General features: G+C 43.3%; 1 protein-coding gene across 5 annotated transcripts in view; it reads right to left on the bottom strand.

The window, feature by feature from the left end:
* BDNF (brain derived neurotrophic factor) overlaps nucleotides 1-25,482 on the bottom strand; it is a 66,365-nt gene extending 40,883 nt beyond the window's left edge. The window contains exon 1 of one of the 5 annotated variants that reach the window (XM_082342519.1): nucleotides 23,661-25,482. Coding sequence is in view for 1 of the 5 variants with exons in the window: in XM_082342521.1 (XP_082198647.1) it covers nucleotides 3,778-3,843 (66 nt within the window). In the remaining 4 variants the exon portion in view is untranslated. Of the gene's footprint in view, nucleotides 1-2,962; nucleotides 3,270-3,777; nucleotides 4,079-4,099; nucleotides 8,935-23,660 lie in introns of those variants that run through there. The other 4 variants (XM_082342517.1, XM_082342521.1, XM_082342520.1 and 1 more) reach the window with 4 other exon arrangements.
* Nucleotides 25,483-25,991: the final 509 nt, after the last annotated feature.

Raw genomic sequence — 25,991 nt, 5'->3', positions numbered from 1 at the left:
GTTGGATATTTACAGAAGGTTCTAAAGACAAATGTACAAAAACATAAACAAGCTCTTTGCTGTACTATCAGGTGGGTGTGCTCAGCTTGCTGTGTGTGTTTAAGTTACAAACCAGAGCTATTTATGTTGAAAAGAAATGAGATTATCGATCATCTGCCTTTTGACTACTGAAAAGCTGGGACTCGTAACCATTCCAGGAAGAAGAGAATAACTTACATTCTAATGGTGCCCCTATTAAACAGGAAACTCAAGGATTTTGAGCCAGGATTTTAGAAATTTGCATTATTTACAGGACTTCCGTCTCTCCTGGTGAATCAAAATGAACCAGCAATATTCCAGCACCTTCCCACCCCTCTGTGGCCATTTTGAGATTTAGGCAATTAACTTACATAGTATAAATGAATCATTTGAGATCATTGCATTTTAGGCAAATGATCACTTTCTTAGTTCCTTCTGTTTGCAAGTAAAAGTTACACTTATTGAAAAGACATCCTAAAACAGACTTCCTCAATGCTTTATTTTCTGGATATTCAAATGTTGACCTGCTATAAATCTCAAAAGACCTTAAATATCATCTTAAAATAAACAAGATTTCCAGTTACTAATTCAGCTCTGAATAGGCAATGAAAGGCTCCAAAGGTATGTGAAAAATTACTCTGTTATTTTCCTTTTAAAAAAATGTGATGTCTAAGTGTGTCTGCAATGTTCTAATGCTTCAAAACATGTACGTAAGTCTTGTTTATCTGGAAATCATTTCTTTCTGCTTATATCATTCATAAATAGAAAACGTTCTGTAATGACTTAAAATAGCTCTACATAGTGCTTCTCCTGTCATAATACTTAGTACCGGTCTATATTTACCAACATTTATCACATTTTGCAAAATAAAGTGGAAAAAATAAAAAAGACAACGACTTTATGGCCCTGGAATTCCAGTAAGGGTGACCAATGTGTTTTAAATTCCAGTAAAGGTATGGTTACATTTCAACAAGTGTCTCTTTCCTTTCTCTTACCTCCGCTGTAAGTCCAGCAGTAAACTTATAGAAGAAGAATCTTAAGCAAGGTATTTGCAAAATCAAGGAACAGGAGTTAGAGACTGTTTTAAAGGGGTGTGGTTCCCAGGGTCTAAACTTTGTGATCTATTACTTATAATAATAATAATTTTAAGTGCTACATGCCATAATCTCAGAAACCTTCAACCTAAAAATAATGTAAACATCGAGGGGTCCCATGTTTAGATGAATTAAATCTGTAATTATACCTCAATAAATTAAAATGCAAAAAATATAAGTATATACAAATATACCTTTAAATATACTTTTAAGCCTCTGACTTTATAACGAACATATATAATATAGATTTTTTTTTTGGATAAAATTAAAGGAGAAGGGGTATTTTCCCAAAAGTCAAGCCAATTTGAAGGTCTCATTTAATAACATTATATCCTATTGAAAATCAATATGCAGTCTTATATGCAGTGAAAAATCAACGTTCCCAATTACATATGGCTTTGTTTTAAAAGATAACTGTACTAGAATTAATAAACACTCAGAAATATGCTTTTCTTTGCTTCTGGCCAAGAACATTCCTGCATTCTTGTCAGAAAACGTTCGCTGTTTACTGCTGACGTAGAGATGTAAGCATTAAGATCCCTGAAGGACACTAAAATGAGATCCAGGAATCCCTAACACACCACTAACCGTAGCCTGTCAAAGCTCCCCCAGCTCAAGGAAAACTTTTTGCATTGGAGCCAAAGAGGCGCGACGAGTCGAAATTCATCCGAGTCGGGAGTCAGCAGCGTCATTCAACAAGTCCCTCCTACCAGCTACTGAAGGGATTCCGCAAAGCCGTCTCTTACCACTTCCCCACCCCCAGCAGCTGCTCGGGGCAGCTTGGCCGGCAGAGGGCACCCTCTACCTTCCCTAGCGCCTTTCTCCCCACCCCTCCCACCTCCTTCGGGCCCCTCCAACCGAGTCCCTCCGCCCCGCTCCACCCGCAACACACAAACACAGCATCCTCCGACAGTGACTCTAGCTCACCCCAGCAGCCCCAAGGCTTCCCTTCCCTAGGGGTGCCACCGGTCTGCAACTCCCCTTCTCTGCCCGTCGAGCAAAACGCCTCCAACCCTCAGCTATTTCTTTCTAGGCACGGCTCACTCACCCATTTCCTCTTCCCGGCTTTGCATCCCCAGAGACCTACCTGAGTCACAACCTGTCCCCCCCAATACACACACACATCCCTCCCAGCCCCCGAAAGTCAAAACTTTTTACTTTCCTGGAAGGTGCCTCAAGGGAGGGGCACGGGATGGAGAGAGGTGTGGGCACAACTAGCCCCGGAGTCCCGCAGCCCCTTTCACGTCCGAGCTGCAGCAGTGTATCAAGTTTCCCGAGATAAACTGGTACTGGACCTGGATAAGTCCGCTTTGATCTCAACTCCTGGGGAGCAGGTGACAATGTGCAGCCCGGCTGGAGCCCCGGACGGGGATGCGGGCTGAGGGAGCAAGGGGCCCCCCGAAATCTGCGCGGGGACCGCCCAGCCCATGGGAAAGATTCCTATCTCAGCCCCAAGCCCGTCACCTCAGTCGGGGCCCCCGACAGCTGGCGCCCTAAATCGCTCTCACGACCTCTCCTCTGCTGGGGAAGGGTTTCGGGGGACCCCGGTGCGCCGTCTTCTCCAATGGCGCAGCTCTGCGTCTCCTCTTGGCTTTCTCTTCCCCACTTCAGGGCTTCCCGGCGTCCCTCTCCCTCGGGGGGCCGGGCTGCCCCTCTGGATCGTGGGGTGGGAGGAGAAAGCTCCGCAGGAGCAACTCAAAGTCCCCCCTTCTCGGGACTCGTGCAAGGGAGGAAAGGAGGAGTTCTGGCCTCTTCCAATAACTTCGGGCCCCCCCCCCCCGCCCCCAAGCCAACTTTCGCCGGCGGACCGGCGGCTCCCGCGCCAAGACCCACGCCCGATGCTCGCCTACCTCGGGGTTCACACAAAGCTCACGGGTCCCCGGCGGCGGAGTCACATCGTTGGCCCGCTCCTGGCCCCTGCGCCCAGCCCCGGTCCCCGTCGCGGAGACGCTCGCCGCCGGCCCCACAGCAGCGGGTGGCAGCTGCAGTTCAAGCGTCTCATCAAAGCTTCGCAACGAGGAGGTGGGGGGCGCGCCGGGCCGGTTCCTCGGCCCCGCCCCGGAGCCCGCGGCGCAACGGGGTGCGCGGGACGGCGAGCGGGCGGGTGCGCCCCGGCGCGGCGGCGACGGGGACCCAGAGCTCCAGCCTGCGCCTCGAGCTCGGGTCAGACATTATTTAGCTCTTCGGTTGAGCTTCGATTGGTCAAACGGCGCCGCCCCCCGCCCTCCTCCCTCCAAGCTCGCCCGCGCCACCGAGACCCGTGCGGGGCGGCCGCTTAAAGGAGACGCCGCGCCTTTCCCTCGCCCCCGCTCGGCCCCCGGGACTCCCCGAGCTTCCGGAGCTCCCCGGGCCCGCGCGCCCCGTTCCTCCAGTCGCTGGGGGCCCGCGACGTGGCCCCGCAAGCCCCGCGTCCGTCCCTGGGGCGACTCAACAGAACGCGCGCGCCACGCCCGCGGCTCTGAGAGGCGACCTAGCCCCCGCCCCGGGGAACTCCGCGTCCCGCGCCCTCCGCGTAAACCCAGGCTGTGCGCGCCGGGGCGGGAGCTAGCGAGCGCGAATCCGGAGCCCCCAGGGTCTTGCGCCCCTCCTCGGCAACTCCCTCCGCCCCATCCCGGCACCCAACTTCTGTGGGAGAGGGCGTGCGTTTCCCGGCCCATGGACACACCTTCCCGCACCTTCCCGCACGACGGAGCTTGAAAACGCTAGCACACAATGAAATCGCATGGAGCATGGGGGCTACTGGTTTACTCCGCTACCTTAAACACGCCGCGGCTTAAACAGAGTTCGTGCACTGACCTCTCCGGAGTTTGCCTAATAGGAATTCAATCAAGATAATAACGGCATTTTTTATTAATGAACGCCCCCCGGTAACGTTACACCAAGTTACTTGCTCCAGCCAGGAAGCCGAGGCAATGACAGACCTCACTCAAGCCACACGCTTTCTAGCCGACCAGAGAAAAACGGCAAGAGAAAGAAAAGAAACCCACCTTATTAGTCACTACTTGTCAAAGTAAACATCAAGGCAGCTGCTCTGGGGAAGACTTCGGCCCCGAAACTCCCAGACTCTATTCTTTTTTCACGTTCCCTTTGGTTAAAAAGAAGTGGTAGGGGGGAGTCTTTGGTGCCCGGTATGTACTCCTTCTGTTCTGCAGCAAAGAAGTTAAATTATTGATAGTGGAAATTGCATGGCGGAGGTAATACTCGCACCCCCTGAGCGAAGAGCTCCATTTGATCTCGGCAGAGGCAGGGAGATTTCATGCTAGCTCGCCTGGGGGAGCGGCTGCGCGAGCAGCACTCTCCGGGTGAATGGGAAAGTGGGTGGGAGTCCACGAGAGGGCTCCACGGTGCCTTGACGTGCGCTGTCATATGATACCTCCGCTGCCTCGAAATAGACACTCTAGTGCACGAATTACCAGAATCAAAATTCAGCGCATTTAAAATGATACATCTTTTATTAGAAGGGTTCCGTTAAAGGGCGTTGCATGGTTCTGCAGATGTTTTCACTTCCCTCCCTAGCAAACTTACACACATAAAACAACCCTTTAAATAAAGAACCTGGGCAGCAAAGATAAATAAAAAGCCTCTGCTTTAACGTGTGTGTGCGTGTGTGTGTCTGTGTGTGTGTGTGTGTGTCTAGGGGGTGGGCAGTTGGCTCAATTAATCCTCACCTCGCGCCCCTCCCCCCGCAGCAGAAGAGCAGTCTTTAGGATTCTTAGTTGCAGGTAGCCGAGACCCCTGGAGAGAATTTAAGTGGCTAGGGTCCAGAGGACCATTTTCATTTTGCCATTGGACGAACGTTTTCAACCGTCTACCTAGGTTCCTGCTTTAAAGCTGAATTTTCTTCCCATTAGTTCGACCGATTCATAAGCACTAGGACAGACCTTGAAATTTAGAATAAGGAACGGAACAAGACCCCAGCATTTAACTTGGAGTCCTTGGACCTCCTCCGAGCATTAAAAAACAACTGGGTTGCCTATTAAAATGCAGATTTCTCCTCCTGAAATTGTGATTTAGTAAGGGCGGGGCAGCGTCCAGAAATTAGCATTTTAACAAGCACCTCTAGCGACTGGGAAGCAGAAAATCTGAGGTTACACTTTGAGAAACACTCTTTCTTAAGAGATGCATAAATGAGTGTCATAGCAATCTCCCATTCCCCCCAAATTTGGTAGGCAGTTTTATGTGTATGTGCATTTTTTCTGTAATCTCAAAGGGGTTTGACCTAATAATTGCTAAGACTCACTGCTTTAAAAATTTCTCTAAACAGTTCAACATTAATTTGGGGAAAGGGAAAGATTTATAAACAGTTTCCTTTCCTGGACCCTCCTGTGGTTATCAAGAATGTGCTGTTGAACTGAGTATATAATATCATTATACACTCAGTTCAGTTTACCTAAGGGTTTACAGTTTAAAAAATGAGTGCACTTACTTACATTAGCTGTTTTAGAGCTCCTAAAGACCAGTCACAGAAATTATTATTCCTATTTTATAAATGAAAACCTGAGGCTCAGTGCCACAAAATAATTTGCCCAAGTTCACACAGTTAAATGCCAGAGATAAGACTTTAATAAATCAGGAACTCTAGCTAGAAATATCCCTGCCTCTCTCCACCCCCAATAAAGGGAAGCTGTCTGTTTCTTAGAAGTGTTATCAGGATGTGTGATCTTTCAGAGCCTCTTTGCAAACTGTTGGACTGAATAGTCAAATTATTCAAATACATGCAAATTCTTAGAGTGTCACACATTTAGCTTTGCACCTCTATCAACTTGAGGGTATACATGACCAATACAAACTACCCTACAGCACAGATGGTGAAGTATATTGTGGAATATTTAATGTAAGTGAAATAGACTGGCTAGTTGGAAGCAATGAAGGACAGAGGCCAAGAAGCCCAGCCTGGCCACCTCAAAGAACCTCTGAATTGATTCCCAGGGGTGTAGGCTGAATGCAGACACAATTTCTTTTAATATGGCAAAACAATTTGAGAGGCTAGATTATAAATTTAAAAAAACAAAACTTGTACTGATTTATAAAGTACTGGAGGAGCCCTACCCTAAGATTTTTTTTTTAAATAATTTTATGCTAACTTCAAACCAGTGCTTACTTTCCAACTTTAAATTTGCTTGAAAATGAATTATTTCCCCAGGTTTTTAAGCTCATTTGTAATTTAGTTCCTTCCTGAAAAATACCAAGAATCTTAGGTATTTAGTTCCTTCCTGAAAAATACCAAGAATCTTAGCGTATCAAGAATCTTAGGATTCTCAGTGCTGCTGAGTGAGAAGTTATAGCAAATCTATATGCTAAATTCACGACGCCACGTCAGCATTTCTGCTGAAGGAAGGAGTGTCCTTATTTCTGAGACTCTGATTGTATCTATGGCCAGTCTTCTTACTCCTACTCTCCCTTGATGTTATACAGACGGATATATCTTTACTTTCCAGTGTGTGGTGCAGTTTTACTGAGGAAAAGACAGACAAATCAGAAATGTAAGGAATATTTAGAAATAAAAGATCAAATGCCAATTCAGATAAACCCTCTAATGAATCAGACCTCTGGACACTTCTGAGCATTTCCAAACTTTCTGATTTGTGATTATGGTGTTACCAAAACAATAAAAGCCCATACTTAAACCCTTGCCTATTTGCCTTAAAAATACATCTTACATTTAAAAATGACACCAAGGTAAACTAAAGTTGTACCAGTGTCTTGAATGGAATTCTGAATAATTTTTTTATTTGTTTAATTCAGGTAGCATATAGAGATAGTGTTAGAGGTCTAAGATCAAACTTTTTACAAAATCATTTTCCTATTGTGATCACAGGTGATGCTGAAAATATAGAGCACGTATTCCTGACTCTTCTTAAAGATTGGTCTCTGACATGATTGCTGTGTTAGGAGCAAAGATTCCAAGTTTGTGATCTGAATATTTCCTCAATCACCAAAAGGAGGAAAAACTTCACTGCTTGAAAAGAATATGCTCCCTGGGGCTTCACTGGTGGCGCAGTGGTTGAGAATCTGCCTGCCAATGCAGGGGACATGGGTTCGAGCCCTGGTCTGGGAAGATCCCACATGCCGCGGAGCAACTGGGCCCGTGAGCCACAATTACTGAACCTGCGCGTCTGGAGCCTGTGCTCCGCAACGAGAGAGGCCGCGATACTGAGACGCACGCGCACCGCAGTGAAGAGTGGCCCCCGCTTGCCGCAACTAGAGAAAGCCCTCGCACAGAAACGAAGACCCAAAACAGCCATAAATAAATAAAATTAAAAAAAAGAAAAAAGAAAATGCTCCCTATTTCACTTACAAAATTAATTTTGAATTAGTCAAAATCCCTATTTATTTTTGGTTATGGTCTAATACTATCCTAACACAATGTTCTAGAAGGACAAACGTCAGGGAGAAATTCCCATCTATTCTTGTCAGGAAATGTGAACTAATCCTCATTACCCAAGTGGGAACAGAGGCAGTAAGCTCAGATTTGACATTGACATATTTTTTCTATTAATAATTTTAATTGGCTGAGGTCAATTCTACTATCACTATAAGCATTTTATGTTTATGTTTACTTAAGTTTCCTAGTTACTCCTGCCTTCAGTCTTCCTTGCAAAAAAAAAAAAAAGGTGTTCAGAATCAAATGAATGGACCTCAAAAACTGCTGAAAATTGGAGTAATTAGCATAGGGAAAATAATAAGTAAACAGAAAACTCTCCTGCTGAGCAGAGTGGCAAAGACGGCAAATTCATGATTTCAAAGCCCCAATCTAATGCCAAACTGTCACTCACAATCCTCCAAATTATTGAGTAAGGCCCGTCCTGAGAAAAATCTTAAGGGAGGAATAAAATCCCAATTCATTAGATGGTACCTTAATATGAGGTGTACTTCTTGTCTGTAAGCTTTTCATAAACCATAAGAATAGCTGTGTGCCATACTCAAATGTGTCCAAATTGGTTAACACCTGTTACAGGAATTATGTAACCAGGCATGGCCATTAGTGGCAAACCAAAGAAAGGAACCATAGTAAGAAAATGTTAGAAGGGCCAAGATTAGGAGAGTAGCACAAGAAGGTCAAAAACTGATCCCATCTGGGAATAATATTTAGTTGGATCAAAAAAAAAACAAAACAGCATAAAAACCATTATGAAACAACTAACTCCCAGACATATGAGAGTCATCAACTTGTAGCCCTCCGAGTTACCAGATTTTCCCTGAGAACATTTAAAAAATAATAGTGAGGAATAAATTGGTTTACTTGTTATAATGTTTCTGTAAGCATAGTCAGAAGGGATGTGATTGAGGGCTTAGGACAAAAGTTAGAACTGACAATGGTAGCTGACTCTTTGCTGGTTTTGCTGGGAGAAGAGCCAGGAGATTTAGCAAGTTTAAACCAAAGGGTTTCAGGACATTGAATCAGATTGTAAGGAGCAGATTATATTTTTGAGAACCAACTATTTAGGCTGTGTGATGATTGGGGTGAGAGATTTCCTACTGCTATATTTTGTATTCTTCATGGAGAAAGTTAGCAACATACGCAAAAAGATAATTTAGAAAAAAATAATTACTGAACTTCCTAAAGTCATGTTTTAAAAATCACACTAAGAATTTGGCCTATTTTTCCATGATTCTGAATCTACACAGTGCTTATGGTGAATTTTTTTTGGAGGAAGGACCCAAGCAGCTTGTGATGCCTTGTCCGAGTCCTCTGGATAGCCCAGGCCTGGTGGGAATAAAGTCCTCAATGGCACACATGTGGCAGCAAGGATTAGGCTTTAGATTTGTCTCACATGTGGAATCATTTGGAAACCTCTAACACTCTTGACCTTTCTCAACTTCAGTTAACTACCTTCACTTCTTAGTTCCGTTCATTCGGTTGATAAAAACTTGCTGAGCACCTACTGCCAACCAGTGCTCTATGGACCAGAATCCAGGCAGATGAGTAAAACACATTTCAGCCCTTTAGCTGCTCAAATTCTAGACATAATGTTTGCCTTTTAATCCATTGGGCCACTTGTGAGTTAGTTAAAAGTAGGAAATTATGCTTTGTTTGGTTTTGTTTTCCCTTGTCATGGGTTTAGTGTATAGAAGGATGACCATCAGCATGACCCTAGTGGCCAAGGGGTAGCAGTGATGGACAAGAAACTTGTTCCCAAAGCTGGAGGGACAGGGACTTCCCTAGTGGTCCAGTGGTAAAGAATCTGCCTTCCAATGCAGGGGACATGGGTTCGATCCCTGGTCAGGGAACTAAGATCCCACATGACGTGGGGCAACTAAGGCCCCGTGCCACAACTACTGAGCTCGCGCACCTCAGCTAGAGAGCCCACGTGCCGCAAACTACAGAGCCCATGAGCTCTGGAACCCGCACGTCACAACTACAGAGCCCATGCACCCTGAAGCTCGCGTGTCACAACTAGAGAGAGAAAACCTGCATGCCACAACTAGAGAGAAGCCGGCACGCCACAATGAAAGATCCCGTGTGCCTCAATTAAGACCCAACGCAGCCAAAAATAAAATAAATAAATAATTAACTAATTAAAAAAAAAAAGCTGGAGGGGCAGCTAGCAGCTGGGGAGGGCCCCCATTGGTTGATCAGTGCCCTAGCCATCTTTGGTTAGCAGTGTTTTACAGAAGGCAGACAAAGGATAAGGGATCAGGGGTGGAGGTAGCAGTAGGGAGAAAATGAGACATAGTTCAGGAAAATAATTTTTCTAAATATGATTAGGTAGACTTATAAAAAGATGGATCCAGAAGGGATCTTATGAGATTATCTCATCTTCCTCACTACACATAGGCCTATCACCGCAGACCAGGGAAATAGACTACACATCCTTCTTCTGAGGACCTAAGAATCCAGCCATTCTCGAGCTTGGAAGTTCCCACTTGTAACACATTTTTGTTCTTGTTGCAATTTATATTTTATTTCATTTCATCCAACCTTAGTGAAGATGGAGAACAGCTGCTTCCTAACTTTCTTGTGCTATTAAGTCACCCCTCAGCCTTTTCTCGTAGCGAGAAATCAGATCTCACAAACTTTCTTCATAAACTCCAACTTCCAATCCATTAATCATGTCCCTTGGTCCACCCTGGATCTCCTCCAAGATCTCCATATTCTTCTGAAAATATGGAGGACTGTATTAGACATGTCTGTGAAATTATCCAGGGCTCAGGAAACACTGGAGTCATGAATTATCTGAACACAGCTGTTGGGAAAAACTAAAGGGAAGATTCAATCAGAATGACAAATCCTTCCCTTGCAACTTGGAGACAGAAGTGATTGTTTCATAAAAGATGAGCCCTTATGTCAAAGCTATATATTCTATCCTTAGTTTTCAGATGAAGCATTTTTCAAAAGAAACAGATCTTTAATAAGACATTTTGTTTTTACTTCTCAACAAAATTGTTTAAGAACAAGTAATTTTTCTGTTCTCCACTTAATGTCCCGGTTGTGCACCTTTACCTGATAAATTAGGAAGTGCTTTCATCTTCTCAAGTAATTTCTCTCAGAAGGTAAGGTCTACACAACACTACATGACTTTTGAAGTTTGAACTTTCTCCTAAATTGAACCATTTCTTTTCATTTTGTCTGCATTCAAAACCTAATTAGAATACAGTATAACTATGCTGAAGTCCATAAAAGAGAATCATGTTAACCTACGTGATTCCTAGAATCAAGTTTAACTGATGATTTCACTTGTCAGGAATATCTCAATTATGATTTCACAATCCAATGTGACCAAATATTTTGGGCCTTCTAATTCTTGATAGCCCGGCTGAAGAGCATTGGATCAACAGAAATATCATTCCTACTACTCACAGTTGTCTGTTTAGGGCATGTTGAAGGAATTCAATGGTAACTGCAAAATCAATCCAGCAATCCCAAGAAGAAATTAAACCAGACATGGAATGAAATCAACACTCTAAAAAGAAACTGAGTAGAAAAAGGGAACATTTACTTCCCCATCATAATATCATTTTGAGAAACTGTCAAGGGACTCTGTGATCAAAAGATTACTAAGAGTGTTTGTTGTTAAGTAGGAACTTCTGAAACCCTAGTCTACCAAGAAGGGTAACAAGAAGTGCAAAATCTAGTTGAACCTAAGGAAGGGTGATGTTGATACAGATGGATAGGACAAATATAATAGTTCATAAAACGTGAGGGCAGAGAGATATGGTAGAATGGGAAATGAATGGGGGAAAGCAGAGCCACACATTTAAATCCCAAGACCCATTAATTAATTAATTTTCATTTTAGTTATTGTTACATATGTACTCAGGGAAATTCATTTTTCTCTGCTTGGACAGTAGTCATGACCTGGGAGAGAGGCTGATGTGTGTGAGGTGGGGGAAAATAGGGCTAGATACCCAATTTTGGAAGTCAGATTTTGAGTCCGTAATACAAATTAAATATATTTCTGGGATGCAAATTCAGCCCACGGTCAGCTTTCCTTAAGACAGGCTCCATACTAATTTAGAAAAATGAAGACCCAACACTTCCTTTCTTACCAAATTTTATGCTTCTCCCAAATGCAGTAAAATGTTTAGCATTGAGGAGCTTATATTTCATAGACATGTTTTCCAGGAGGATTTGGGAAGAATGAGCCAATGCTATCATATATTCTGGTCTTTTTAGCAAAAAAAAAAAAAAAAAAAAATTCCCAGGATAAATAACTGAAGTTAACTTGCATTGCTCATTGCTTTATGTCTATACTGAATGCTAACTTGAATTACCATTCTCACATAATAAACATATTTTTATGGTATTACAACCAGATTGTGGATGTAGATCATCTTAGAACTACTTTGCAAGCCAAATTTCCATTTCCTTCCATTTTATCTGTACACAAAAACTAATTAAAGTGAGTAAAAATAAGTTGAATTCCATAAAAAAGGATCATGCTAACCTAAATGGTGCCAATTTATCTCAAAAAAATATGTCAAAGTTTGACATATTCTTGACTATTTGCTTGACTAACATTTTTTCTAATTTTACTTTTTGTTACTGTGTTTTTGATAAGTCAGATTGTTATTTATTGATATGATTTTGCCCTCCATTCCTAGGAAGAGTTTATAAAATGTCTAATTTACCCTTCAATGAATTGATAAGAGTACAACTTCAGAATAGTATTTAATAATAGAAATTAATCTCAAAAGCAGAATTATATGTATAGATGTCATATGAAGAACAAAGGAACAGTCTTAAAGAGTTTCTTTGGAAAATGACATGAGTTAAAAAATCTAAAGTTTAAATTAGTAAACATTTCCTGACAGTTTTAAGACAAGGGATTTTAAGAAATTTTAGAATTTCTTCCTTATTTCTTGATTGTTTTAAGAAAAATAAATCAATTTTTTGTTTTCCTAGGGTGAGAGGGGAGGAAGCTACAAGAATAATAAATAAAGCTGTTGTGAAATCTCAGATAAAAATCTAGAACCAACTGGAAACACTGGGAATAACATAGGAATGAATGAAAACTTGAGGTTTCAATTCATCTTGTCTTAGCGTCTCAATAATTGTAAATTAACTGTGGAGTGTTGAAGAAATTTAAAATACTATAATTAGTTTTGTGCTACCAATTTGAAATTAATAATGTCATATTGGAATGCTATTAACATTTTGTTAAGTATGTTTATATTTAAGAAATTAATCTGAGTTATATACAAAAAAGCTTTACTTTGAAAATCAAGATAATTAAAATCTTGCACAGACTATTCATTGTTTTCTTTTTTAAAAATTTTTATTTATTATTTTTTTGGCTGTGTTGGGTCTTTGTTTCTGCATGCGGGCTTTCTCTAGTTGCAGCGAGCAGGGGCTACTCTTCCTTGCAGTGCGCAGGCTTCTCATTATGGCGGCTTCTCTTGTTGCGGAGCATGGGTTCTAGAGTGCACGGGCTTCAGTAGATGCAGCACGTGGGCTCAGTAGTTGTGACTCCTGGGCTCTAGAGCACAGGCTCAGTAGTTGTGGCGCACGGGCTTAGTTGCTCCGCGGTATGTGGGATCTTCCCAGACCAGGGCTCGAACCCATGTCCCCTGCACTGGCAGGCGGATTCTTAACCACTGCACCACCAGGGAAGCCCCATTGTTTTCTTATGTTTTGATTATTGGGAAATAGAAGAAATGTCATTGTCACATGATATGATTGTAAGGCCCTCAGTAGTCAAGAGAATTGGGGTTCTAGTTTAAACTATCACTCTGGCCATGTGACCTGTGCAAATCACTTCACTAGCCCAAGATTGTTCACATCAATACTATCAGTTTCACAGAAATATTTGTTGAATAAGTGGAGCAATCTTAACTACTGTACACCTCAGTTGCCTGATCAATGAAACCAGGGCAGTGTGCTATAAGCTGTGGTTGTCAAGCCTAGCAGCACATTCAGACCTTAGCTCAAAGGAACGAATGATTCAGGTGATTTCAGTGTCCTAGGGAAACCTGTGAACTAGATCGTCTTTAAAGCTTTTTTTCTATCTAAATTTGGACTGCTTGCAGGAACTGTATATCATTTGGTAAACTAAACTTGGAACTCATGAAATTATTTCCCCTAAAGTTAAGAGCCTTGAGCCAAGGTAAGGATTCATACTCTTCTATATATTACATAGTTATCTCTGATGAGGTTTTAGGTAGACTTTTTCATACACCAAAATGTCCTTTAAGATCATCCTTTCCCCCTGGGCTGGTTTCTGAGCTCTGGGACATATCAACTGCATTGTGAGTTCAGGCCATCCTTCCTTGCATAGATCAGGATGGCGGCGGGATGAGATCTTCCCATTGACCTCCACATCCTTGATTCCTTATATGACTTTAGCAGCTCTGCAGAGACCACTGACTTGTACTATCTTGGACTACCAGTATGCAGCCAATCTCTCATTTAAAACCACATCTTTCTAAGAGTTGTTTTCCAGGAGGAAGATGGAAGAAATTTATTAGGAAGATGCGCAAGTAGATGTATAACTCCCTTACCCAGACTATCCCCCGCCTTAGCTTCTAGAGTTGCTATTCTGAGTTCTGAGTCGGTGCAAAGATGCAAAGGACCCAGACACAAATACTTGGCATTCTCCCAAATGAGATGCTATTTCCAGAGAAGTTCCAAGTTTGGAGTAGGGCTTTGGGAGGAAGAACATTAAATTGCACAAGGAAAGCCAATAAACATTTTAGTCCCCAGCAGGGACTGTAAGCCTTGTAATTACGTTTAGGATTGTGCTTGCCCATCCTCTTCTTTTCCATCTCTGTAAACAACATGTTAGCTTTGGAGGTTTGTCATCCACTGTGTTTTTGGAGAGGGCGTTCCTCATCACAGCATCTGCAGTGCTATAGCCAGTAACAGTTTGAAAAGGCAAATTTATGAAAAGGCTTCTAAACACACTAACTCCTAATCTAAACAATTTATAACGTTTCTTACTCAATAACTCTCAGAAGTCAACCAACTTGGAACTGCCCTAAACAAGTTAAGAAAGGAGTCAGACATCATCCATGGGGTTAATAAACTAAAGTCAGTGGAAGGAAGAATGTGCAGGTGAAGAGTTCCAGATAGTAATCTTTCTCTTCAGTGACTATATACTTATTTCTGGACAATTCTCTCTCTTGCTAGTGTTTTAAACATGACAACAATTATAATAAGAACAGCTAAGATTGCGTAGGGACTTACAGATTAGTTTACTGATTAAAAGAAAGGGCTTGGACCTGGGTTTAGTCAAGCTTTGCCACTTACTGGTTCTGCTAATTTAGGATAGTTAATGAATTAACTGATGCCTCAGTTTCCTTATCTTTAAAATAGGAATACTAATAATCTCTGCCTAGAAAGATCGTTGTGGGGATTCAGTTAACTATGGAAATGTAGAATGCTCACCACAGTGAACTCAGTAAAGTTTGATTTGATTATTAATTTATCTGGTCTTCCCCAAACACTTTAAGTAATATCACTCTTTCCACATTATGATTGTGAACATGGCACTTCAAAATTGATAGGTGACAATTAGTGGTTTGAAAGTTTTTCATTAGTTAGAAAAGGTTCAATATAATTCTAAATCAGCATTTGTGGCCACTGATTTTGAAATTCTCAGCCATCTCAAAGGGTTGTGTTGAAGATCTCTTAACAAAATGTATGTGCAAACCTGATAATGGGGAACCCAAATCAAATCTGGGTGGTAGCTATTAGATAGGGAAGTGTGGTTTTATAATGGACTTTGGAACCAGAGAAAATTAGGTTTGAATTTTAGCTTTTCCATTTAAGATTCGCTGTATAATTTGGGGTAAATAAACTCTCTGAGCTCCAGTTTCCTTATTTATACAATTAGAATATAATCTATCTCAGAGAATTGCTTTGAGGGTGAAATAATAAATGTCAAATGCAAAGCAAACAACTTAGCCCTGGATAAATGCAAAATGAATGTTATCCCATCCCATCATAATTTGCATATACTTTCCCATAGTATAGTAATGACAGAAATGAAGTCTTTATAACTTGTTGAGGTTAATGAAGTCACACCAGGTATCTGACGTAATGCTCACTGGGTTAATGAACAGAGTCTGGACTTTTTCTCCTTTTCAGTGGAGCGATGGATTCTAGGGTAGTGGGGTAGCCCGTGTGGTACTGAGGATAAACTTCGGATTAGTAGCAAGCTCAGCCAATAGAAACATGTCTACTACACCTTAGCCATCTCATCAGTTGGTTCTTTATCCACTTGGCAACTTGTCAAATGGCAAAAGTGAATTTTAAAAGTTTTCTCCAAATGCCAGGATGGAAAACTCAATGGCTCATACTGAAAGGCAGAGAGAGACTAAACTAACATTTCTGAATCTATGCCATGTTAATCAGTGTCCCCTTCTCCAAGTGTTCTTTTGTCAAATATGTTTGGGAAATGCTACACAGTAGTATTTGCAGACTTGGTCACCGATAGAAATCACAGTCACATTCATATCACATGTCCGTTGCTACAGATATCTTGAAATACATTGATGCTTATCACTACTGCAAAATTATAGTATTCACCTTGCTGTTAGATCTTATTTAGTGCCTTAAGAAAGCACATATATTACTGTATCACACAATCTACTTTTTAAATATTTTTAAAACTATATTTCAAGGTAATTGGCTTCCTTTGTAATCATATGCTTTTAAGTCTTATTCATGTAGAAACATTATTCTGAGAAGGGTTTATAGGCTTGACCAGACTGCCAAAAGAGTGGAGTCCACAGCACAGAAGTGGTTACCAAGCCCATGTTAATCCAACGTATGTCAAGGAGAGACAATAACAAGGCCATTCTTAAACATTGGTTGTGGAAGTTGCTGGGGGAGACAGAAGCCCTTACTGGAGGAGGAAGGTAAAAGCAGAAGAAATCATTGTTTCCTACCAACATAACCAGAACAATAATGAGCACGGATGGTAGAGATCAGACTCAGTAGACAAACGGCCTTGAAGAATACTCTCAGAGTGGACACGTCTATTCAAGACCCCCCATATGATACTAACCCTATTTTGGTTTCCCTTTTTATTTCTCTGCTCAATTTTTTTCACATTCCCTCTCTTTTTTCTATTCACTTGCCCTGTAATGTCCTATCCCAAAGGCTTTAGATATTTATGGAGCCTTTTTACAATCACCCAATTTAGCTATTTTTTTCCCCACAGTCACCTTATTACCTAGAGATAGTAGGTCGTTGCTATTTTCCTTGAAGATGGAGGTAAGACAAATCAGTTCCAACTCTTTCTGGTGCTGATGGGTATGGGATTTAGCGTATTCTGAAGGAATCCTGGATTCCATTACATCATAGCACGCACTCTGGGCACAAAGATCTCAGAGCATTTCCTTCTGCTGTTTCGGGCAATTGATTGGGTTTCCCTTTCCCAGTGTGAGAAGGTTTTTGAGTGCATTTAACATTCACTCAGAGGTTGAAAACATTGGCAAAGTACTTTCTACCTCCTGGGGTGATCCAGAAAATGTTCATAAATGGTCAAAATGCCTCACACAGACCACAGGTTTCTTCTAGCTTCAGACTGAACTGTTAAATTCGGAGGTCACACACTGCTAAACTGCTGATTTTTAGAAACTCGACTTTAAAGTTTTTTATTTTTAAATTAATACTTTGAAATATATTTTGCCATTTGTCTAAAATAGAATTCAAGAATGATGTATGTCATCCCGAGTGCATCTGAAGTTATTTTAAATATGGCATCTTTATAAAAGTCAATAGCTGCCTCCTCAAAGGGCAATCATGTCCAGTGTGGGCAGCTGTGCCAATTGTTTTTGAACTACTGCAGCAGTCTAGCCAATCCCAAGGAGTGTAGCCTTTCTACATCCACATTTTTCTTAATTATCTCCACCAGGCTGAGTTAGCTAAAGACAAATCTATAGCATTTCCTGGATGTCAAGATGCCCACACACCTTCTGCAATCTTTGGGCTACCAGCTCCCTTTCATGTTTCTCCTGGTTGGTCCATCTAATTATCTATTATCATGTGTATATAATGCATGTCATGAGGCCCAGACAATTTCAGGGTGTAATATCTTTGATTTTAAAAGGAAATGACCTGAAAAATGAGAACTTCTGCTTGTACAAAGAAAATAAGCATTTAATTTGATAGTGAGTCTCTCATCATCCAATCCCTTTAAAAAGTAATCTGTAGAAGTTTGAGATCATTGTTCAAATTAAAACTTTCCAAGTCATCTTTTCTCAGAAAATGATTGGTTCAATATCTGGATCCTTTCTGTGCTGGGTTCAAATAAGTTGCTTTGATTTTTCATAATGTACTTCTTAACAAACAAGTTAAAAATTGGTGGCACCCCAAATTGTAAATCATCAAAGGTTAGGGTGACTTAAGCCCAAGAAATAAGTTATCTATCATATCACTCAAACTTGGAGCTAAAATGGAATTTAGAGTTGATCCTAAGACTATCCTCCTTGTTTTATGTGTGAGGAAATACGGATCAAAGGGGACTAATTGATTTTTCCAGCTACTGACAATTAGTTGGCAGCAAAGCTTGAACTCAGACATTTAATCTGTTTCACTGAGTTCTCTTGGAAAAGGTAAGAATCCAGAAGTCTATCTTCTTCTAGGGAACAGAGCAAATTAAAGGACAAGTCAGGTCTCTAAGCTGTAAGTTCCACCAAGATAAGTACCTTCTAGTCTTAAACATTGCTGAATCTCCAGACTTCAGCACAGTTCCTGGCACATAGTAGATTGTCAATTAATGCTTACAGAATAAAATTATGAATATTAGAGTCTCTATAGAAAGTATACCTCTTGGGCAAATGGAAAATGGCCTGTCAAGCTCATGATCCCCATAAGTATCAGAATATCTACCAAGATAAGCAAGATCCCAGGCATCTAAGACTGGGATGAATATAGCTGATGCACGTTGTTGTATAGCAGAAACTGACACAGCAGTGTAAAGCAATTACACTCCAATAAAGATATTGGAAAAAAAAAAAAAAAGACTGGGATGAAATTCCAGAGGGTTAGAAGAAAACAAACCAACATGAATTCATGCATCAGATAGGGGCTGGGCTAAGTGACCCCTGAGAAATTTCCCAGGCCCCAGATTCTACAGCTCGCAAGTAAAAATTCTTCTTGCCTTTGGCTCTTCCTATTCTCTGTGTTGGTTTTTTGGGGAATTAGTGACTATACCTTAGATGGTATGTCAACCCTAGGAAGATCCCTGCCTTCTTTGAGCCTCCGATTATGGGAGAGTGAAAGAATGGCTTAGGAAGAGAAGGTCATAGACTGGTAAAAACTTTTCATTAGGACTACAGACTTGTGGGAACTATTTGTAGATAACTTTTTTTTCTTTTAAATTAAAGAAATCAAAACAGGAAGAAATAATGCCTACAGTCCCCTCAGATGCCTGAGTAGGGTTTGAGGCAGCATGATCTGGAGAGCTGAAAATATTCTCCTTGAAATTTGAAGAAAGATTCTGAGTCAGTCTTCACCTCTTACTAGCAATGTGGTCTTGGGAAACTCTGAACCTGAGTTTCCTCATCTGCGAAAGGTGGTTGATAATTCCTACCCTACCCTCCTGGCTGAGGAGATCAGATAAGGAAATCTGTGAAGAACTTTCAGAGCACTATGTGTATATAAAGTATTATTACTAGGAAATACAAATAAAGTCTGCATTATACAGAATTCTTCATAGGACTCCTTTAGAATGTTAGGAAAAAGGGGAAAAGCCCATCTGAACTTTAAAAAAACTCAGAACGAACACGCCAAAGGTTGCCAAATGACAATGGAGGCAGGGATACAAATTTGACATTTTGATCTCTGCACCCTGGTGTTTCGGCGTATTAGTCTTTAGGGACCATGTGTATCTTTCTCAAGATACACTGGTTAAAGCAGTAGCTTTAACTTCCAAAGTAAAAGAAGATTTTAATATTTTTGAAATTATAGTCACTCACTGGCCAAAGAGGAGAGAAATTTTTTGTTTTATTGTTTAAGAATTTAATCTTTCTCCCCTTAAAGGCAACACCCTCCCTCCCCATTTCCGTAGGATTCAATAATGGTAAGCTCTCACTAAATGTTAATATTTATTTTATTTATTAAATGCCACACACTGTTCTTTACATGGATTATGGCATGTAAATTAAAGAGACTCACCGCTTGTTAAATTCACTGGGAACACACAGAGACAAACATGCCTATACACACATACACACACACACACACACACACACACACACACACACACACACACAGAGCAGGAGCAGATCAGCAGAGAAAGACACCAGCCAAAGAAAGATAATTTGAGATACTTCTGAGGTAGCAGTTGTAAAATTAAAATAGGCAACTCATTAAATTATCCATAGAGTGAAAAGAAAGCTACAAAAATAGATATTTTTCTGGCAAGTCAGTGCTTTTCAGAACAAATTTAGTTTTAAGCAGAATCTTAAAATCAGATTCTATCAGTTCATATTCACTAGAGTCATTTAAATGGTTAGATTAGTTTTTCTTAATTAAAGGCAAGGATTAGCTTTACCGGCCTTTGATAGGAGTATATGCAATAAAAAGTATGTTCAGTTAGACATCATTTTAACTGACATTTTGTAAGCAGTTTGATCAAATGAATGTTATTTGAGCAACTGGAGCCTCATCCCCAAATCACAGAATTAGAAATAAAATCCTTTGTAAATCATGCCTCAATGCTGATTTTTCTTTTTTTCCCCCTCATTTCTCTTTGTTGGTTTTTGTGGCTGATTATCTATTTTGTGGTCATCCAGGCCTTGCCTCTCACATTGCCTGATAATGGAATGTTGTTTCTTACTAAGCTTCCCCTAGAGGACAGGCCAGGAAAAGGAAAGAAACTAAAATCACTAGCTTCTCCTCTTATTAAGAATATAGATTACAGATTCGATAGGGAAAGAGTCTGGTAAGTGAACGAAGAAGCATATGTATTTTGATTTTAGATCTTTTAAAGGTATTCTTTCCAATTTACAGTGATTGGCAATTTTACAAATAAGATTTTGTAAACCATCAAGAAGCTTGCTTTTAAAATCCCATTTACTGCCTTACCATATAAATTAGACGATATTTAAAAATAACTAGCATTCTGGTTCAATCAAATGAAAATGCTGTATGCAGAGAATGACATAGTGATACCTCCCTCTTATGGAGTGTCTTCTTCCCAGTTTGCAAGGCTCTTTCAAACATTCTCTTCTATCCTCCAAAAATTGCTGTGTTGTAGGTCTTACTATCAGTGACACTGAAAAAGCTATAGGCAAAATGAATATATTTTCATCTGAATCAATACTGATATAGTCCATTGGGGGAGCTAGACCAAGCTAAAATCTCACACACAGAAATATTAATATGCAAGACTAGGGGGTACAAAAGTAGGCTAGGTTACTGTTCATTTTTTTAAGGTTAAAAATATCCCCCTCCTCTTTCTTCCCCTCTCCTCTTTAACACCTGCTAATCTTCTGTCTGGTTTCAAACAGGACAGTTGAAATTTCTTGCCTTCGCGCTGAAGGGCTCTATGTAAATACACATAAACAGTGAATATCAGGTGCACTATTCTTAAAGTGATACTCATTCTTCCGACACTTCAGGCGAAACCATTTCATCTACAAGTCAAGGATGTGTATAGGTGCGCGTGTGACAGAGGATGACGTGACACTTTTGAGGTTTGTTTTAGTTGTTAAAGATCTCGAGGTTACAAGAGTTAGTTCAGCATTTTCCCTCCTTGTCTCCCGAAGACTCGAAATCTACCCAATTTTCTCCATTCGACTGTCAGGATAAATTGGCATGTCGACTAAAAGGATAATATTCCCTTAACGGTGCATTCATTTAAAGCCCTAGCAGCTGTATTAGGCAGCAGTGGGTACTCGCTAGCAAGGCATCTCGAGGAGAGAGGGAACTCTGCGATTTAGAGTGACAGATGATTTTTTTCTCATCCATCAAACCGCCTCAAAATGTCACAATATTTACACCTCTTCCTTGGTGAATCCAGAGACAGGCAGACAGGGAAAAAAAAAAAAAAAATGCCGACCGGCTGCAGCTTGATTTGGGGAAAAGGAGGCGTTGCACCTTTAAATTCTGCCCCTCCATTCCCCGTTCCCCCCACCTTCTCGGGATTTTGCAATAAATCTCCCAGTTCTGCGTTCAGCCCTGCAGATCCGTATTTAAAACAGCACCATCTGGGAAGGGTGGGTGGCGACGGTGATGCGGACTCCTTGGAGTTCCTTTGCAGCACGCTTGGAATTGCATCAGACTGATCAGAAATCCCCCCGCCCCCAAGCCCAGCCCCTCCCGCCTCGCTCCCCTCCCCTCCCCTCCCTGCGCGTAGATCTGACTGAGAAAATGACTGGATCTCGGAACAATCTGTGCCCCATTCGCTGCAGCCTCGCTCCGTAAACCCTGCCCAGCGCTCCCTTTGTGTGCCGAGCAGCCTATCACCGTCATCTGATCCTAGCGCCTGGTTTTTATTTTTTTCCTTCTAAATCTCCACAATATCCTCGCATTGCCTATGAATCCATCCTTTTCACCTGAGCAGAGTTGGAATTCTTTCTTTTTTCGTTCGCTAGAACAGTCAAGTGAGTTTCGGAAATAGGTTTTCCCCCTACGCTCCCCCCTACCCCCATCCAAGCCTTGCCTCTTAATTAAGAAGGGCTGATCCAGGAAGGAGGAGTCCAGAACGCTCAAGCCCTGGGGCGAAGACTACCACGGGGCTCGGCCAGGAGGCCGGAACAAAGGGCCCGGGAAGGGGGTGGGTTGAGGGTTGTAGGAGTGTGGAGAGGACCGTGGCCCCCGCGCAGGGGTGCGCAAGTCCCTGGACTCCCAGTGGAGAGGCAGGACAACGCTGCCGCGCGCTCCGCCCGTTCGCTGTCCCCCCGGGGCGGAGGCGGGGAGGTGGAACGGAAGGCTGGGAGGCTCTGAGCAGCTTCGATCACCCCCGCCCCCCGGCCCACCCGGGCGGCTGCGGCGGCGGCCCGGCGGCGAGCCGGCCGCCCTCCACACGCGCCTCCGGGAGCAACCTCGCGGTGGCTGGGCGGTCTGTGCGCCCAGCTGATTGGTGGCTCGGTCCAGCCGCCGCGCGGGGCTACGAGTGTTCTCCTCCACCTCCTCCAGCCGCCCAGGCCCCCTCCCCCGGCCCGCTCCCTGGCTCTTCTGCCCGTAAAGGACCTTCTTCTCCCAAGTAGAGGCCCCCTTTTCCTTAGTTAACCCCGACTGACTCGGACCTGGGCTCAGAGAGGCATCCAGCCTGGCGGGGGAGCGGAGCTCGGTCTCGGCGGCTCCCCTTCCCCTGAGAAAGCGGGAGCCCTCTAAGCCGGCACCCGAAACTCGTAGGGAGGGAGGAAAGAAGGGGAGAGGGAAAAAAAAGAAAGAAAGAAAGAAAAAAAAAAAAAACCAACAACCAGAAAGAAACATCCAGCCAGGCGCGAGGGCGACGGTGGGGAAGAGAGAATAAGGAAGGGACGGAGGCAGGAGGAGGGGGCGGGGTGGAAGGAGGTGGGGGCGGGAAGGAGGGAGGGGGAGAGAGAGGGAGGGAGGGATACAGAGAGAATGAATCCTTTGCCTAGAAGAGCCGAAATTACCTTGATTCATTTTGTGTTGGAGATTTGGCGTTACCTCCTACCCTCTCCCCAACCTCCACCTCCTCTTTCCTCACCGCACACCACCTCCACCGCCTAATTCTAAATGGTACAAAGTCAAAATTTAGGAAATCGAATGTTGTGTAAAAGCTTCATAATTAGTAATGAACCTACTGTACACACACACACACACACACACACACACACAAACACACACACACATACACACACCCTGGCAAAGAAAACGGAAAAGAAGCAGATGAAGGGGAGAAAAAGAGAGAGAAATCTTACATTTGAATCAGACATTTGCAGGTCCAAGTTAACTAAACTCAATATATCCGCAGGAAAACTGAGCTTCCCCACCCCCCTTCTCGCTTTACCCCAAGGCTCTCACCTAGGGCAATTCAAACTGGGCAAATACCAGGAAACAACCCCCCTCTCACACTCTCCTTCTACTTCCTCCCCTCCACCGCGCGTCCTCTCGGGAAGATCGAGTATCAAAATAGCTCAAAATTTGGGGTTGCAGGGGGTCCCCGCCCCGGTGCTTACCTTCTTTGCGGCTTACACCACCCCGGTGGCTAGATCCTGGAGATAAACACTTGCATTTCCCAAAGTTAACCCAGTATACCAACCCGGAGCTTGCCAAGAGTCTATTCCAGCCTACACCGCTAGGAAGCCAACTTCAGCGAGCTCAACGAGGGGACCAAACTGGGGCTCGCTTTCCAAACGCTCCGCTCCAAAATCTGACTCTCTCTCCAGCCCCGATTCAGTGTGAGCCGAACCTCCGAAAAGACGCTTCTTAAGGGCGACACAGGGCCGGCTTACTGCGGGGCCGAGACGGCTACCTGGGGTACCACCACCTAGGACAAATCCGTTGGCTCTGTCCAAGGTGCTGAATGGGCTCGTATCTCCCGGATTACACACCCGGCGCAGCGGGAGGAAAAGGATAAAAAATCTCTAATTAAGTGATATTTGATATTGCTCTAGACGGTTTCTTCCACTTCCTTACGTTTTGTCACGTGCAGATGGCTTTGCCAAAGCCATCCTGTTAATAGTTGATCACATGTTGATGAGACCCCTTTCTTCTATGAGAGGCTTACCCATTTCATTACCGGTGATATGCCCTTCTGACTTATTTCTCTCCCACCAACCCCACCCCCATCTGCACCCAAACTCCCAGTCTCTATCCCATCCTTACCCCTACTCCACCCCCTAACCCCAATCTCTAATAGCATGATTGTTTTTAGATGGAACTTAACCTCCTTGCGAATGTCAATTACATGCCCACATATAAATCATAGAATATGCTCATACACCACACACATAGAGGCAGAGAATGGAATGCAAGAAGGCTGGGAGAGAAGCATCAGCCTTGAACAGCCAATATAACACACACACACACACACCCCCAACTCCAAGTTTGTTCCACGCAGTTCCACATTGCCGTGTTAAATCTCAAATGATTCCAATTAAAGTTGCACTGTGTAAAAACCCGATTCTCCTGCCCTGAGTAGCTGCTATTCTTTGGCGTGTGAAGTGCTAGGAAGAGCTGTGATATGCCCGTTGTTAAGCAACATGTCAAGATTTTTCAATTATAATGCAGGGTTTATTGCTACTCACCATCGTGCCTTTGCTGTCCTGGAGACTCAAGTGTCTTAAAATCCCGTCTCCCCAACAGATGCTGGAAGGTAATGTGTCTTGTTTGAAGTCATCATGTGAGAAGTTCGGCTTTGCTCAGTGGATCGCCCACCACTTGGTGTGACTTATGAATCTAATAACCCTTTGCAATATCCGCAAGCTTAAACTGTCAACCACCTTGGCGACTACAGAAGACAAAGCAACTGTCATCGATGTTGGAAAACCTATAGATTTACGCAAACGCCCTCACTCCCAGAGACACGTTTCCTTTTGAGTTCTTACGTGATTCTAATGAATGAGCGAGGTTACCAATGACTGCCCAAGTGCCCTGCTATATAGCGGTGGTTCCTGGGGCTGCCTTCCAACCGCCGGTCACTGGGTCCTGGCACAGAAAGTTCCCGGGGAGTTTCAGGGTACCCTCATAAAAATAACCCAGCCTGCACACTTGCCCACTGCTCAGGTCACACCTGGGGCTCTGGCAAAGCTGAGCTCGACTCGGGAGATTTCCCTGTCGCCAGGTAAGAAAAACCTTCGCTTAGTCAGGCTAGGGCGGGAAGACCGCTGGGGAACTTGTTGCTCGTCAGAGCCAGCAGGCTACCGCTTTAATAATAATACCAGCAAAGCGCAGGGGGAGGGGGTGGGGGGGGGCGGCAACGACGACGACTATCCGTGCTGTTTACGTGACCAACTCACTGTGACTCCCTTGGTAAAAAGGAAACTTCTTAGAAAAGTTCGTGCCCCTCCCCCTTCCCCCATGACTAAGGGTCACCAGCTGATGAGGTCTTGAGTGATGATCAAATGTGTGTGGGGGGCGATGGGGGGTAGACGGGGAGGGGGTGTGGGTGAGTGACTTGTCCTTGGGAACAACTACTTGCGTCGAAGCGCGCATCAGCCCGGCAACTTTCCCTTTCCCTCTTAGGGACTGATGACTAGGCGAGAGGCACTCGGGCGAGCCACTAGTTGCCCACAGGAACCTATGTAAACCGACCTCTCGGGCGGCCGAGTTGAATGAAGTTATGACTGCGTTTGCTCTAATGGGTTATGGCTTCTCAAATGTGAGTTAACAGCCCCGGTGCGCAGCTAGGTCGGCATGGCGCGCCGCGGAGCGTGGAGCCGCGGGCAAAGGCAGGGAGGGGTGCCTCTGCAGCGGCTCGGCGCTCCGCGTCCGCTCGTTGCTTCTTCCCCGGAGCCGCTTCCGCATCATCCGGGGGCTCCCGGGCCACCAGGGTGCCCGGGTGAGCG

The sequence above is a fragment of the Balaenoptera borealis genome (assembly GCF_965194805.1).
Source record: "Balaenoptera borealis genome assembly, chromosome: 11".
In the NCBI taxonomy this organism is placed as follows: domain Eukaryota; kingdom Metazoa; phylum Chordata; class Mammalia; order Artiodactyla; family Balaenopteridae; genus Balaenoptera; species Balaenoptera borealis.
The sequence above is the reverse complement of the archived record's forward strand: the minus strand, read 5'-3'. Positions and strand labels throughout refer to the sequence as shown.